Raw genomic sequence first — 13419 nt, forward strand, 5'->3', positions numbered from 1 at the left:
TAATTTATACAGCGCCAGTACTTCAAATGTTGCAAGAATAGAAGAAATGGAGAGACTTCTGAAACAAGCTCATGCTGAAAGGACACGACTGCTTGAATCTAGGGTAATCTAAAGATTTATTTGACAGAGATTAGTAGCAGACACTTGGTTCACATAATACACATTTTGTTTGGCCATTCTTAAATTGTAATTTCCTAATGCAGCCCTGAAGAATTCATTTTCCGCTTCCCCCAACTTTGTCCCGCTTGAATACTGCCATTCCTGATACCCTGTGCAACAGCTACCATTTCTGTGGCTGAGGTGGACAGAAATCCTTTAAGAGCTAATCATTGTTGTTCCTTCTTCTGCTAGAGGGATTGCTAATGAGTAGTATTTGCTTACCATCCCCATCTTTAAGGGGCTGCATATACTCTACTAGTCCAGGAGGCAAGAAACCAGCCAGCCACTGTAACTCAACCAAAGTCGGTCAAATGGCACGGCACTAGTCTACTAGTAATACAGATCGGTCCCTATTGCTGTACTTCAGGTAATGATTTTAGATGGTTTAAAATAAAATTAGCCCTATTTTCAAACTTTAAAGTGACTCATGAGTGAAGAACAAGTAACTTGAAAACAAAACCTGCTTTAACTAGAAACAAAATAATACTGCACTTTAGAATTGACATTAGCGAATGTCAATTATATTTGCCTACATTTAAATTGGGCACAAAAGATTTAGTCCTATTTCAGTCTCCTAATGTTAACAAATACAATTTAAATCCCAACCAGCAAAATGTTTGTTAAGAAGTAGCATTTCATTTCATATTACAGTAGCTGCGTTTCTCTGCATTCAGGCATATATTTTGACCCTATTACAAGAAAATATTAATGCTTTGACAATGAGTTACCCTCAGAAGCAGTCAAATTAACAGACTAGGCAGCACAGAAGGTTCAATCCCTGATAAAGGTAGCATTGGCTATACTGAGCACAGAACTCAATTAGACCCTATCCCAGTTGGGGGACAACTACTTACACCCAGTTTGTAGCGGGAAAAGGCAAGATTATATTGTGTAGATGCAGCTTTAATGTAACTCGGTACCTTTGATATAAAGATCTATTGTCTTCTAACTTTCTATTTAATATGGCCCTGCTCATGCAGGGATTGGAATCTGCTAGCTACAGCCATGTTTAAACTCCATTACTGCTACCAAAGTCCTAGCACAATTACCATGACATAAAGTGGACGTGGATTTTATTTTATTTATTTATTTTATTTTATTGTGAGAACTCTTCTGTAGCCAACTGGTGTGGTAGACTACAATCCTTCTATTCTCCAACTGTGGTTCTGATCCCAATTACCAATCCACCTTGCATACATTCTAGGCTCCCTGAGAGTTATAAAGTGGCTTGTAGGAGCTCTTGGTAGGATCAGGTTAGTTTTAATTTTTATCAGGTGTAGTTTTACATAGCTTATAGCTGAAACTCTGTGTGCCCTGTGGTATATAGGAACGGGAAATGGAAGCCAGAAAACGAGCCCTGGAAGAAGAAAAGCGTCGCAGAGAGCAGCTAGAGAGACGATTACAAGAAGAAACTAGCCAGCGACAAAAATTAATTGAAAAGGAAGTCAAGATACGTGAGAAACAAAGAGCACAGGTGAGTTGATTATCTACCATGTACAGGATGTAACAGCTGTATGGCAAACCTCGCACAATAATGAAGGGAAGGAGTTTCTGACTCCTTGAGTGCCTGTTGAATTGATTATTTTAATACTTCTAAGATTTTATCCACATTCTATTAAAGGCACCTTAGAGCCTTGGATTAGTGTCTCTTTAGTTATTTAAATCTAAATCAAGAAATATTAACATAGGTGTCTCTTCCGATCTTATATTGGCTTTGTAAATAGACTGTGTTAATCCTAGGAGATTTGTCACTGAGGCCTGGTCTACACTGCTGTGCTGGGTTGACGTGAGATACGCTAGTTACGTAACAGCACGGTGTCTTCATGATGCTACATCGATAGGAGATGCTCTCCTGTCGATGCTGCCTTTCGGGGAGGTGAGCTAATTCAGTCAACGGGAGAGCGCTCTCCCATCGACTAAGCAGGTCCACACAGACCCGTGCAGTCGATGCCACTGCATCAATGTCCTGAATCCACTAAGCGCAGAACTGTGCAGTCTGTATCACAGCTATGCTGAATAACAGACATTTCTGAGAGCAGTAACTTTGTAAAAGTACACGATGATTTTTATATGTAGGACATTTTGGATTGTGAGTTGTCCTCTTCCAAATATTTTGTTGACAAGAACAGAACAGAGGACTTTTCTTTACCCATTCACTCCTATACACAGCCCCTCCAAACCAACTGTGTGATGAATATTTATTTTGTCAACATTATAAGAAAGAAACCATAGTTCATATTTGGTGAATGGATCCCAAAACAGAAACCCCAAGGGACTGGATTGACGTGATGACATAACTGATCTTTCATGAGCACTATATAATTTTTTTTTTCAATTACAAGTTTTTCTTTGGGTTACTCAGGAAGACCTAATTTCAGGATTCTGTGTTTTCCTTTTCAGTGCTTCCTGACATTTAAATACCAAAAACAATGGAAGGAGCAGCATGTTCTGCAGAAACTAAAGCTATCCCTAGCTTGTTCAGTACAGTGATGTACAATTTCAGAGAGTGTCAAATGTACACAATATAAAAGGCCACCACTACTGTCACTGTATGTAGAACCAGTTAAGGATACAGTGATAGTACGACCCTTAAGTTGTGGGTCTGAGTCACAGAAAGCAAGTAGATACTCTCAGTTGAGAAACTTGGGTTTCTGCCCACGAAAGCTATCTGACGAAGTGGGGTTCTGCCTACGAAAGCTTATGCCCAAATAAATTTGTAAGCCTTTAAGGTGCCACAGAACTCTCGTGGTTTTGCTGAAAATAGACTAACACGGCTACCCCTCTGGAACTTATATTACAGTTTATTCTTATCCTTGTGCACTTTGGCTTTATTCTGATAATACAGTAATTATGTTTTGCATTTGAATCTTCCATTCAAGTGTATCAAAGCACTTGAAACACATTAACGAGTTAGATATATAGCACTCCACTGCATAGATAGGGAAATTGAGGCCCAGAGCAGTTAAGTGACTTGGCCAAGGTCTCACAGAGTTCTTCTTTTCTCAAAGCTGCCATAGATATTTTGACACACACGTATGTGCTTTAACCTCCCCCTACCACCAAAACTCTTCAGTGATTTGATCTCTATCTTATTTAATGCATGATTTTAAGAAACCTATGTTCTCTGCAGGAAATCCTTTTTTTTTATGCCAGTATTCAACAGTTGATGTAGGTACATATTGCAGAAATGTGTCCATTCTTTTCAGAAAATCCAAGGATGCAACACACAAATTTAATCTTTGCTATCTTCATAGTTGAACATGGGTGCTACTTGTACTTTTTATCTGCTTACAGCAGATAAAAAGAAAAAAGATAAAAACTTTATGAAGTATCTTTTTGCTCTGTGTTAGGCCCGCCCCTTGACTCGCTACTTGCCAATCAGAAAGGAAGACTTCGATCTACGAGGTCACATCGAAACAGCTGGTCACAACATAGAGACCTGTTACCACATCTCACTCACTGAGAAGACATGTCGAGGCTTTCTGATTAAGATGGGAGGGAAAATTAAAACATGGAAGAAACGGTGGTTTGTTTTTGACAGAAGCAAAAGAACATTTTCCTATTATGCAGGTAGGTTATGTTCCTTCATCCAGGATTGAGTCCTTCTGTGGCAGTACCATTCTTATGTGCGCCCATCCCAACATTTGTCACGTAGGCCCTATTGTTACGTTAAGTGCCATTTACACCATTTTCTTTATTTGTGTTGTGTTTTCAAGTCCTTAATCAGAAAGGGACTCCATTGTGCTGGGTGTTTTATTTACACCCCCCCCCCCCCCCCCCCCCCCCCCCACACACACACACACACACACACACACTTTCTCTCTCTGTCTCCTTCCTCTTGCTCTGAAGAGTTTACAATCGGGAATGAGACATAAATGAGTGCCACAGACAAAGGGAGGGAAAAGGGCAGAGGAGGGTAACAACAATAAGATCCTTGGGTTCCTACTGTGCAGCATGATGGTTTAGCATTATTTATTTATTAAATAAATAAAATTGGTTATAATTGACTTTGATACAGCCTGTTCCTTACTGGTGTGAGGATTTCTGGTAGGCTTCACAAAAGAACTTGATTCATGTTAACTTATTTTTAAAAAAATCAGATGAATTTGTAGCCCACTTTCTTTAACTTAATGTCTCATCGTATTTGAACGTTGTTCCTTGTGGTCTGGATGGTCTGGAGACGATGATGATCATAATGACAAACGCAAGCTGGATGCTTGGTTTTACTTGTCACATTCCGAAAGGCAGTTAAATACCCAGACCAACCAAACTTCTGTCATTTCTAGACTATGGAAATCCAATTTCAGAAACAGCTACATCTATATTACTATGTTCTTTGAAGATAAAATCACAGGCTTTAGATTGCTTTATTACATGGATTAGTTTTAAATCAGAATACTGGAAATATACAAACTGTTGCAAATACAAAAAATCTGCAGTGCTACTATACATATCTGTAACTTGTAGTTTGAATTTAAAAGTTGGGATGGACCCAGAAATATGATTTGTAGTGTTTTAATTTCCATTGTTAAAAGAAATCAGGCACAGGCTTGCTCTAGGTGATAACTGTTACCAAGCAAAGAAATACACATGGCTTAACTGCCATGAACTGAACAGCTCTATTTCCTCATGTGACATTACATTAGCAGCAGGCAAAAAGGAGTGAATATTGATGGTGGAGGAAATTGCCCATTTTATCTGTTTGAAAAATTAGTACTTATATTCACTAAATATCCATAATATTTCAGCAAAGTTTGCAATAATAGTTGTGGGAAAACTTAACAAACAGAAATATTCATTATTATTGTCTGAACATCTGGTTTATTTATTAGCAAGGCATTTAACAAATACTATAGTAATCCCATCTGGTACTGATTTTTTAAAAGATAATTACTTTAATAGTTACCTGTTTCAGTTTCGATTACAGCACAGCTGTTCTAATGTAATGTCAATTATCAAAGAAAACATTTCATAATGTTTCGAGGTCTCAAGCCAGCAAACAAAATTAAATGAAAACTTCATACCAGCAGAGCACAAATGCAGCTGTTGGTGTGCATTAGAAACTGTCAATATGACTTTAATACTACAGCAAATTTCCAAGATGTAAGTCTTGATCCACCAATATGGTATGCTATAAATGCAGAGTACCTGGCCCATGACTGAACATACAGATATAGTGTCCTTAGAATTACTGAGCCGAAAGAGAATTGACCCCGAAGCCTGTAATTTAGCGCAAAGACTAAAATGTATTTAGTTCTTGACCTGAAAATTATAAAGAACTTTTTGATACAAAGACTGAGCATTGTCTAAGTACTGAACATTACATCTTCAGATTAACATTTTGTCATTAATATTTCTCCCAAAACCATAAGAATGGTTACTCACCTCTACAGCCAAATGCGCATATAGGACCAGACTTTGGAGGGGGAAAAAATGGGAGCAGCTGACCCTCTTTGCAAGTAGAAACTGCAGGTACTAGTAATGGAAGTTAGATGGCGATGAGGTCTGCATGAATGACAGGAATCAATCCCAAATGGGAGGCCAGTTGGAGGCTGTACAGAAAGTACAGTCTGTAATCTTTTTATCTTTAAAATCTCCTAATTAAAGCCATCCATGATATTCAACCTCTCCTTGGTCTCTTTATACCATTATTGCTCCAGTAGTGTTATATATCTGTCTAAGACCGGCTTGCACCATTGTTGAGTAACACGTTAAATTTTAGTTTGAAGTTTCTGAGAGATTACCATAAACAGGAAAACTATTTTTTTTTAAATAGAAAAAGTCCTTATGCAACACTGTTTTGAAGTAAAACTGAGTATCAAATTGTCTCCCAGAGTTGGCCTTTATAGCAGCTTGGGGGAGGAGGGGGCAACATCACTGTTAGTTTGACAGTTTTGTTGTAATGTTTTAGCAACAATGATGAATAAAAAAAAATGAAGGTGAACACTGTATTTAACTGTGTGCAATTTATCTACTGTAAATGTGCTGCCCAACTGAAAAGGCAGGCTGAAGATTCCGTGGGGTATTTTGCAAATGAAAGTGCTAGCATGCAGTTTTTGACTAATGCTGGGTGAACATGCAAATTCAATTAACCCTTCAACCTTTATGGTATATTGTTGGTTTCAATTTTCAAAACCCAGTTTCTCTCTTATTTGCAGACAAGCATGAAACTAAATTAAAAGGAGTAATATATTTCCAAGCCATTGAAGAAGTCTATTATGATCATCTAAAGAATGCATATAAGGTAAACATTATCATTTTTGTTGTTTTTATTAATTATCCTTTAGTAGCACCCAAAATGTGATAGATGCTGTACAGACACAGGAAGACACAAATTGTGTCCCAAAGAGCTTAACATCCCCCTCCCCCCACACACACACAAACACACACACATCTCTTACTTACACATACACACGGCATGGAAAAGCATAGAATGTGCAGATAAAGTGCCCATGGCAATGATTGGCATACATGATTTTGTATGCAGTGTTGTTGTAGCTGTGTCTGTCCCAGGATATTAGAGAGACCAGGTGGGTGATATAATATCTTTCATTGGGCCAACTTCTGTTTGTGAGGGACAAGCTTTTGAGCTTACACAGAGCTCTTCTTTAGGTCTGGGACAGATGTCACAGCTAAACACAAACGTTTACTGCTTATAGTAAATGATCTGTTCCACCTTGTATTTAGCTGTGACACTCTGAGTACCTTTCCCAGACCTGAAGGAGAGCTCTATGTAAGCTCGAAAGCTTGCCATTCTCACCAACAGAAGTGGATGCAATAACAGATCTATCTCACCCACCTTGTTTCTCTCATACAAAAATTTGTTAGTTCCAAAACAAGATATCAAGAGACAGAACAGATGTAGTCCACTTGGCAAGTGATGTGGTCTCAAGACAGACCAAGGGGCCAGGAACTCCTGAGTTCTTATTCCTGCTGTGCCACTGAATCCGTTTGTGGCTTTGAGCAAAAATCAGTCCTTCAGCTTACGATTTTCCTCACTATAAAATGGGGATAATAATGCACTTTAACCAAGCACACAAAGGATTGATAGTGTTCATTACTTTACAAGAAACAGAAAAGTGGTTCTTCCATTCTGAGTATTGTGGTCAGTTCTGGGATATCTCTGCTTAAAAAGTCCCAGCCTGATGAGACTTTTCAGATTTTCCAATCATCTACACTACAAAGTCATTGAGTAGTCTGTTTGATATAAATGTTAGAAAATCAGCAGAGGTTGAGAACAAGGAGTTAAGCCAATTAGATTTGGCCTCTTTTACATTAATGGAGTTTTCATTATATAAAGAGAACAGTACTTCAGGACAGAGCCTATTCCCAGTCTTAAAGTAAATTTAAAGATTTACTTCCATGCACAGGGAAAATTTAACTTTCTGCAGTAAATCCCTACCCTATACCACCACCCATATCTGGAAAAGAGAGAGATGGTGGTAGAGTATGTGACAGAATTAGGGCTTAGGGTGGACTTGACTGGCAAGAGATGAGCACATTGAGCCTTTCGTATCAGCCACCAGTCCCAGATGCTGAAAACGTCTGATGGCACATACACAGAGGTTCTTCCTGAATATGGTGTTTTTAGAGGTGAAATCCTGGCTCCAGTGAATTCAGTGGGAGTTTTGCCGTGGATTTCAGTGGACCAGGTTTTCATCCCAGGTTACTAATGCTGCAGCCACAGGTGGCCTAAATCAGGGGATGGAGTTGTGTTTCTAGCCCAAGATGGAAGTTGATTCCATTTTGAAGCTCTGGGAAGAGCCCCCTGCCTAGCTTTTGCAGTTTAGAAGGACTGTGAGCTGTTCCAAGCCCTCCTCAAGAAGGAGATATTAAGAACTAAAATGGCTTTTGGTCCCTGGCTGCAGCAGGTACATAAGGGAAGTTAATTGTGGTTTAGAGATGAAGCAACTGCTTGGTCTCACATATTGCTACGCAACAGCCAATTTGGGATTTTGTCATACACTCTGTCTGCATTGGGCCAGAGTCCTCAAAACATACCCCTGCAGGTTGGGGTTGAGCAAGTCCTCATTTATACAGTATGACAAGTGAAGTAGCAATTGCTCAACTGGCTTTTTCCTTGAGAGTCTCCTAGTACAGGACTTTACTCACTGTCACTAAACTGGTCTCATTTCATACTACTGATTTTGCTGCTTCTTTTTTATTTTAGAGTCCTAACCCATTACTCACTTTCAGTGTTAAGACTCATGACCGAATATATTACATGGTTGCTCCAACGCCAGAAGCCATGAGGATATGGATGGATGTTATAGTTACGGGAGCAGAAGGCTACACCCACTTCATGTTATAATAAAATGGTGCATCAATGCATTCACACGGCATATTGCAATAACCTTATTCATTAATTTAGCCATATGCAAGTGAATTTGAAAAGCCATATACAATATTGATAACTTTCACAAGTAATCCTCCCTATGATGTGCACACAAACTCTCAAAATCAAAGGATTTTATACACACAAGTAAAAGAGAGACTATTTGCTTACTTTAGTTGATCATTACAGTAGCAAAAGAGCTAAAACTGTTGAAGTATTAGAGGGCTGTAACATGGGTAATCAAGTCAACTTAAGGGTGGTATATTGATTCCATAACAATTTCTTACAAGTTCTCCTATGTAGAAGATGTCTTCATAAATACAAACTAAACAGTTTACAAACTTGTTTGTGTGTGCTCATTGGTATGCAAACATTTTATTAATGGAACAGAAAAGTATAATAGCATATATTTTTAATATGCAGTATTTGACATTTATAGGTAATTAGCTGGCTTTTTAAAATTCTTTTACTTATATGTATTTTATAAAAAAAATAAAAATTAAAAAACTCAAGACACACCAGCCTTATGATACAGGTAGTTCTTGCCTTAGTAGTTAAAGTACAGGTATTAATACAGAGCCAAAGATTTGCACGATTCCTGTATAAGAATGAACTCAAATTGTAAGCTGTGCTTTAGCTTCGTGTGATGGAACAATGCCAAAATTCTTCCTAAATTTTAATATAACTCAATTGTTACAGTATTCTGTACATTTAAATTACCAGTTGAACAAACTGTATTTATAAAATGGTTTATATAAAGCACAGAAGCAATAGCTTCACAAAGATAGACTGTTTCACAACATAAAACTGAATGGAGAGAAGAGTATCAAACTTAACTTTGCCATAATTTTCTCCATTCCCTCTGTAGTAGGCATTGAACTGATTTTCTGGCTGGATCCTGTAGCAATTTCTGTAGTATGGAGCTCAGTCTCACCATAGAGATGATTCTAGTCAAAAGCTAACATTTTGTGCTTATTGGACACCCCACTGAAATCAATGGGTGAAATCCTTGCCCCACTGAAGTCTGTATGAAAACTCCTATTGACTTCGGTGGAGCCAGGATTTCTGCCAGTGAGATTTTTCAAAGTATATATCAGCATGGAGTTTGGCCATATGATGCCACAGGGTAGAGCACAAAGACAGGCAAGTTGAGAGAGCCCATACTAAAACAGTAATGCAGATAAAAACTGTAAATAGCAAATACAGCAAAGACCTCTTTTTTAGTGTATGCTCCTTGTAAATGTTCTCCCATTTTAAAACTGCTTTCTAGCCCTTGACTATTATATAAAAATAATTTATTACTGAATGTAACCTAGACTTCAGGCAAGTTCTTCATTTTAGTACCCTGAATTTGTAAGTGCCATATTGTTCATTTAATTAAATAAATCCTACTAAAAGCAAAGAAGAAAACAGCTTTTTTGCTTAAACAAATTAGAATCTGAAAGCAGAATAAATTATACTTGCAGAAAGTGATGAACTTTCAAAATCCTATGTCTGGCATGAATGGGTATGAAAATTCTTTTTTGTGGTATGCACAGGTCACATGGTTGCTCTTGAATTATTTTATTAGTTTCGATGTGCACCAGATTTGACATGCTGAATCAGGAAAGATGGAACTGTTCTCACCAGGGATAATTTTTTACCTTCAATTTCTGTGCAGATTACAGCTACAAGAAACTTGTAATCTAATGAGTTTAAAACATAAAAATAATACCAGAAAATAGTTGGTTTGATTCATATAATTATATTTTTCTCTGTGATGTACCTTGATTTTACTTTTATGTATGATTATACAGGTTTTCTAATGATTTTTGTATCCTGCATGATGTGATTAAGACATCTAAATAAATGTTTGTAAAAATATGCTTGTTTTTATTTTTAAATATTGGCCTGATTTCTCATTATGAAACACTTTTGCTTTTCTTCTTACTATAACTGTTTGCACTGCCTATGTTTAATATTGACAAATGCAAAAAGTAGTTGAAATCTGATGATCCAATCATTTTTTCCATAGAAGAATCATGGAAAATACATCTTTAAGTATAGGTGTGTGTTTGTACCTAAAAACTATTTTTTGGAGAGTACTCTTGTCCTACACTGCATGTGCATAGCTTTCATTAACCTTCCTTCTTTTTTGTAATAAACTTTAGTCTGTGAATTGCTAGCCCTTAATTATTATTTATCCACAGAACAGGAACTGCAGAAGTTCAGGCTTTTTCCCTTGGCTCCTATAATTTGTCTTGATATCTTGACCTGAAGGCAGAAGATGTTAGTTCAGTCTCTGTGGCCCATGTAATCCTTGACTTGTCCGCTGAGACTGCCAATAAGATTGCAAATGTAGAGTGATGGGGTTGGTGCTATGGACACCTAAAAGCTGGTCTAAGTCTATCTTATTTTATGTAATCCCTCAAATGGCAAAAACACTTAGGCTTTTTCCTATACTGTGTTGGATTTAAAAGGCACCATTTCTGATTAGCCTCAAGAGCTATCCAGATACCTGTAATATTTAATATCATTAAACTTTTAATAAGTTACATGCTATGGGGAGACCTCAAGCCTCCTTTTCAGAGGTGATGAGCACCCACAGGCCCCACCGACTTCAGCTGGAGCTGCAAGTGCTTAATAATTTTGAAAATGAGGCTTCTGACTTCAGCAAGCCGTTCATCTCTGTCATAAAAAGAACATTGTTCCTGTGACCTGGTTGGTGCTTGCACTGATTTTTATCCTACTTCATCTGTCTGGAATGTTGTATTATCTGTAAATAATAATATGCATTTTTAAAACTTGAAATCTAATTAATTTAAAAAATGACTTGAAAGCAATTTCAGGTATACATTAGTCTTTGAGTTGTTGATTATTTATATGGTTTCAAACAATTATATTTTCCTGCGGTCTTTTTTTCCTCCTTTCTTTTCCTTTCTTTCCTATGGGAAAGACCGATACAAACAGGGAAGGCTAACTATAGCTGGGAAAGGGTGAAACTGAGCCTATACAAACTTCAGCAAATGCATTGAATAAACAGTTTGAAAACCTGGACATATCTTTCAGTTGTAGAAAGAAAGTAGTGAAAAAATATCAGCAGTGATTGTATTAGGTTGATGGTATCATTTTAAAAAGAAAAATCAGGATTCTGTGAGCCTACAAAATACAGTTAGTTTTCAAAGGTTGTGCTACATGTTTTTTGTACTTTGGGTGGATAATACTCTGATCTAACTGCTGCCCCAAAAACTATAATGTTGTTGTTCATTCCCTTGGATGTGTTCTAGCACCAAAAAAAAAAAAAGAGAGAGGGAGAGAATGATAACAGTTTACTGAACTACTGCCAGTATCCCTGACACCTGCTAATGGTCTATATGGGTAGAACTATTTGATCTCTACATATACATTCCAGTGAAAGTATTAGTGCCCACAGACACCAAAGAATAGAAAAAGTGGATTTTAAAGAAGAAAAAGAGAAGACAAAGGTCTTTCAAATGGGAAAAGGCACCCAATATGTCCTTTCTCATTGGATAAGAGTTTGCATCCAGCACTCCTACTCACTTGCAACATTATCTTAGCCAGAGGCTTCAAGCTCACCCTACCTGAGCAAGCATCATATCTTTGGTCAAGTGCAAATAGGCCTGGGTGAGAAAATCCTTCTAAGCCACCACTAGGCATGCAGACCATGCCTTCTCAAATCACAGAGGCTGTATTTGTAAGCATCAGTTGCTGTGGCTTTTGGTCAGCAGGTTCCCAGCTGGGTCCATCTCAAGGCTGCTACCTTCAAGAGAATTGCTGCACAAATCAAATGTTCAAATTTATAGCATGGATAATTCATGCAAGAAACACTCTCCCCATACCTTTCATCTCTCTACTTGCAAGCCTATAATTTAGCACTTGCATTAGATATCAAGTTAAGCTATCCAAAATCACTTGGGCCTAGGAAGGCCTTCTGGAATATCAGTGGAAGAGCTGGAGCAATCCCTATATGACATGAAACACGTGGCTCTTCCTGATTGCCAAACTCAATGGATTAGCTAGGGAGGTGCATAGCACATCATTCCCAATTACTGATGGTCTTCATCCTTTTTATCCTATGTGAGTACCCTAAAAAAGACCCAATCCAGAGACTTGTGTTAAAATGCAGTTTGTCTATATTTGTCTTTGAGAGCTCCTGTTTCATTGTGCCATGAGTTCTCACCTTGCTTTTCTTCAGATGTCAAGATAGGCTAGTATGACGGTACATTTCTTCAAAGGTGCATGAAGGATTTGTAACCATGGGATGTATTGTTATAAAAAAAAAGGAATATTTTGATAATGTGAAATGTGGTTTAGTAAATCATCCTGCAGCATATTAAAGGATATGAAGCACTTTCACTCTATCCCTTTAGATATACAGAAAAACTCCCTAGAATTACAATCCCTTTGTCCTGCTTCAACTGAACATCAGTAAGTCACAGCAGAATAAAGAGTGCACTGGGACTTGAGGAGAGGTTGACTTGTAGTTCAAAAATCATACAATTTTTGTGTGTGTCTATTGGGCACAATTTTGGGATTTTTCAAAAGAAACTAAGAGTTAAGCACCCTAAAATCCATTGAAATTCATTGGAAATTGAATGCCTAAATCCAAGCTACTTTGAAAATCCCAGTCTTACTCTTTTATTTTGGATGTTTCTGTAATCACCAAGCAAGGACAGGTAGTCTAATAACTGATTTCAAAACCTGCAAACAACTTCACAAAGCAATACTAGCAAAACATAGACTCACTCCAAGAAAACGAGGATATTCTTGAAATTAGCAAGGGCCCTAGCTAACTACTATTCTGATCAGTTGGGTGCACATAGTGGTTCTCCCCTTCATGTATATGTTTAGAGATAAAGAATGCTATCTGGTTTTGTATTTATTTGTCCTTGATGTTTAGCTTCTTTTTGTTCAGGTTAATGAAC

General features: G+C 37.6%; 1 protein-coding gene across 7 annotated transcripts in view; it reads left to right on the plus strand.

The window, feature by feature from the left end:
• PHLDB2 (pleckstrin homology like domain family B member 2) overlaps positions 1–10357 on the plus strand; it is a 101355-nt gene extending 90998 nt beyond the window's left edge. For 6 of the 7 annotated variants that reach the window (XM_067546226.1, XM_067546228.1, XM_067546222.1 and 3 more), the window contains 5 exons: positions 13–103; positions 1487–1633; positions 3510–3729; positions 6318–6403; positions 8330–10357. In XM_067546226.1, coding sequence (XP_067402327.1) covers positions 13–103; positions 1487–1633; positions 3510–3729; positions 6318–6403; positions 8330–8470 — 685 coding nt within the window. In that variant the 3' untranslated portion in view covers positions 8471–10357. The other variant, XM_067546225.1, reaches the window with a different exon arrangement.
• The last annotated feature ends 3062 nt before the right edge of the window (positions 10358–13419 follow it).

Source organism: Emydura macquarii, unplaced genomic scaffold (assembly GCF_026122565.2).
Source record: "Emydura macquarii macquarii isolate MOO-44397 ecotype Brisbane River unplaced genomic scaffold, CSIRO-AGI_Emac_v2 contig_1119, whole genome shotgun sequence".
NCBI lineage: Eukaryota > Metazoa > Chordata > Testudines > Chelidae > Emydura > Emydura macquarii.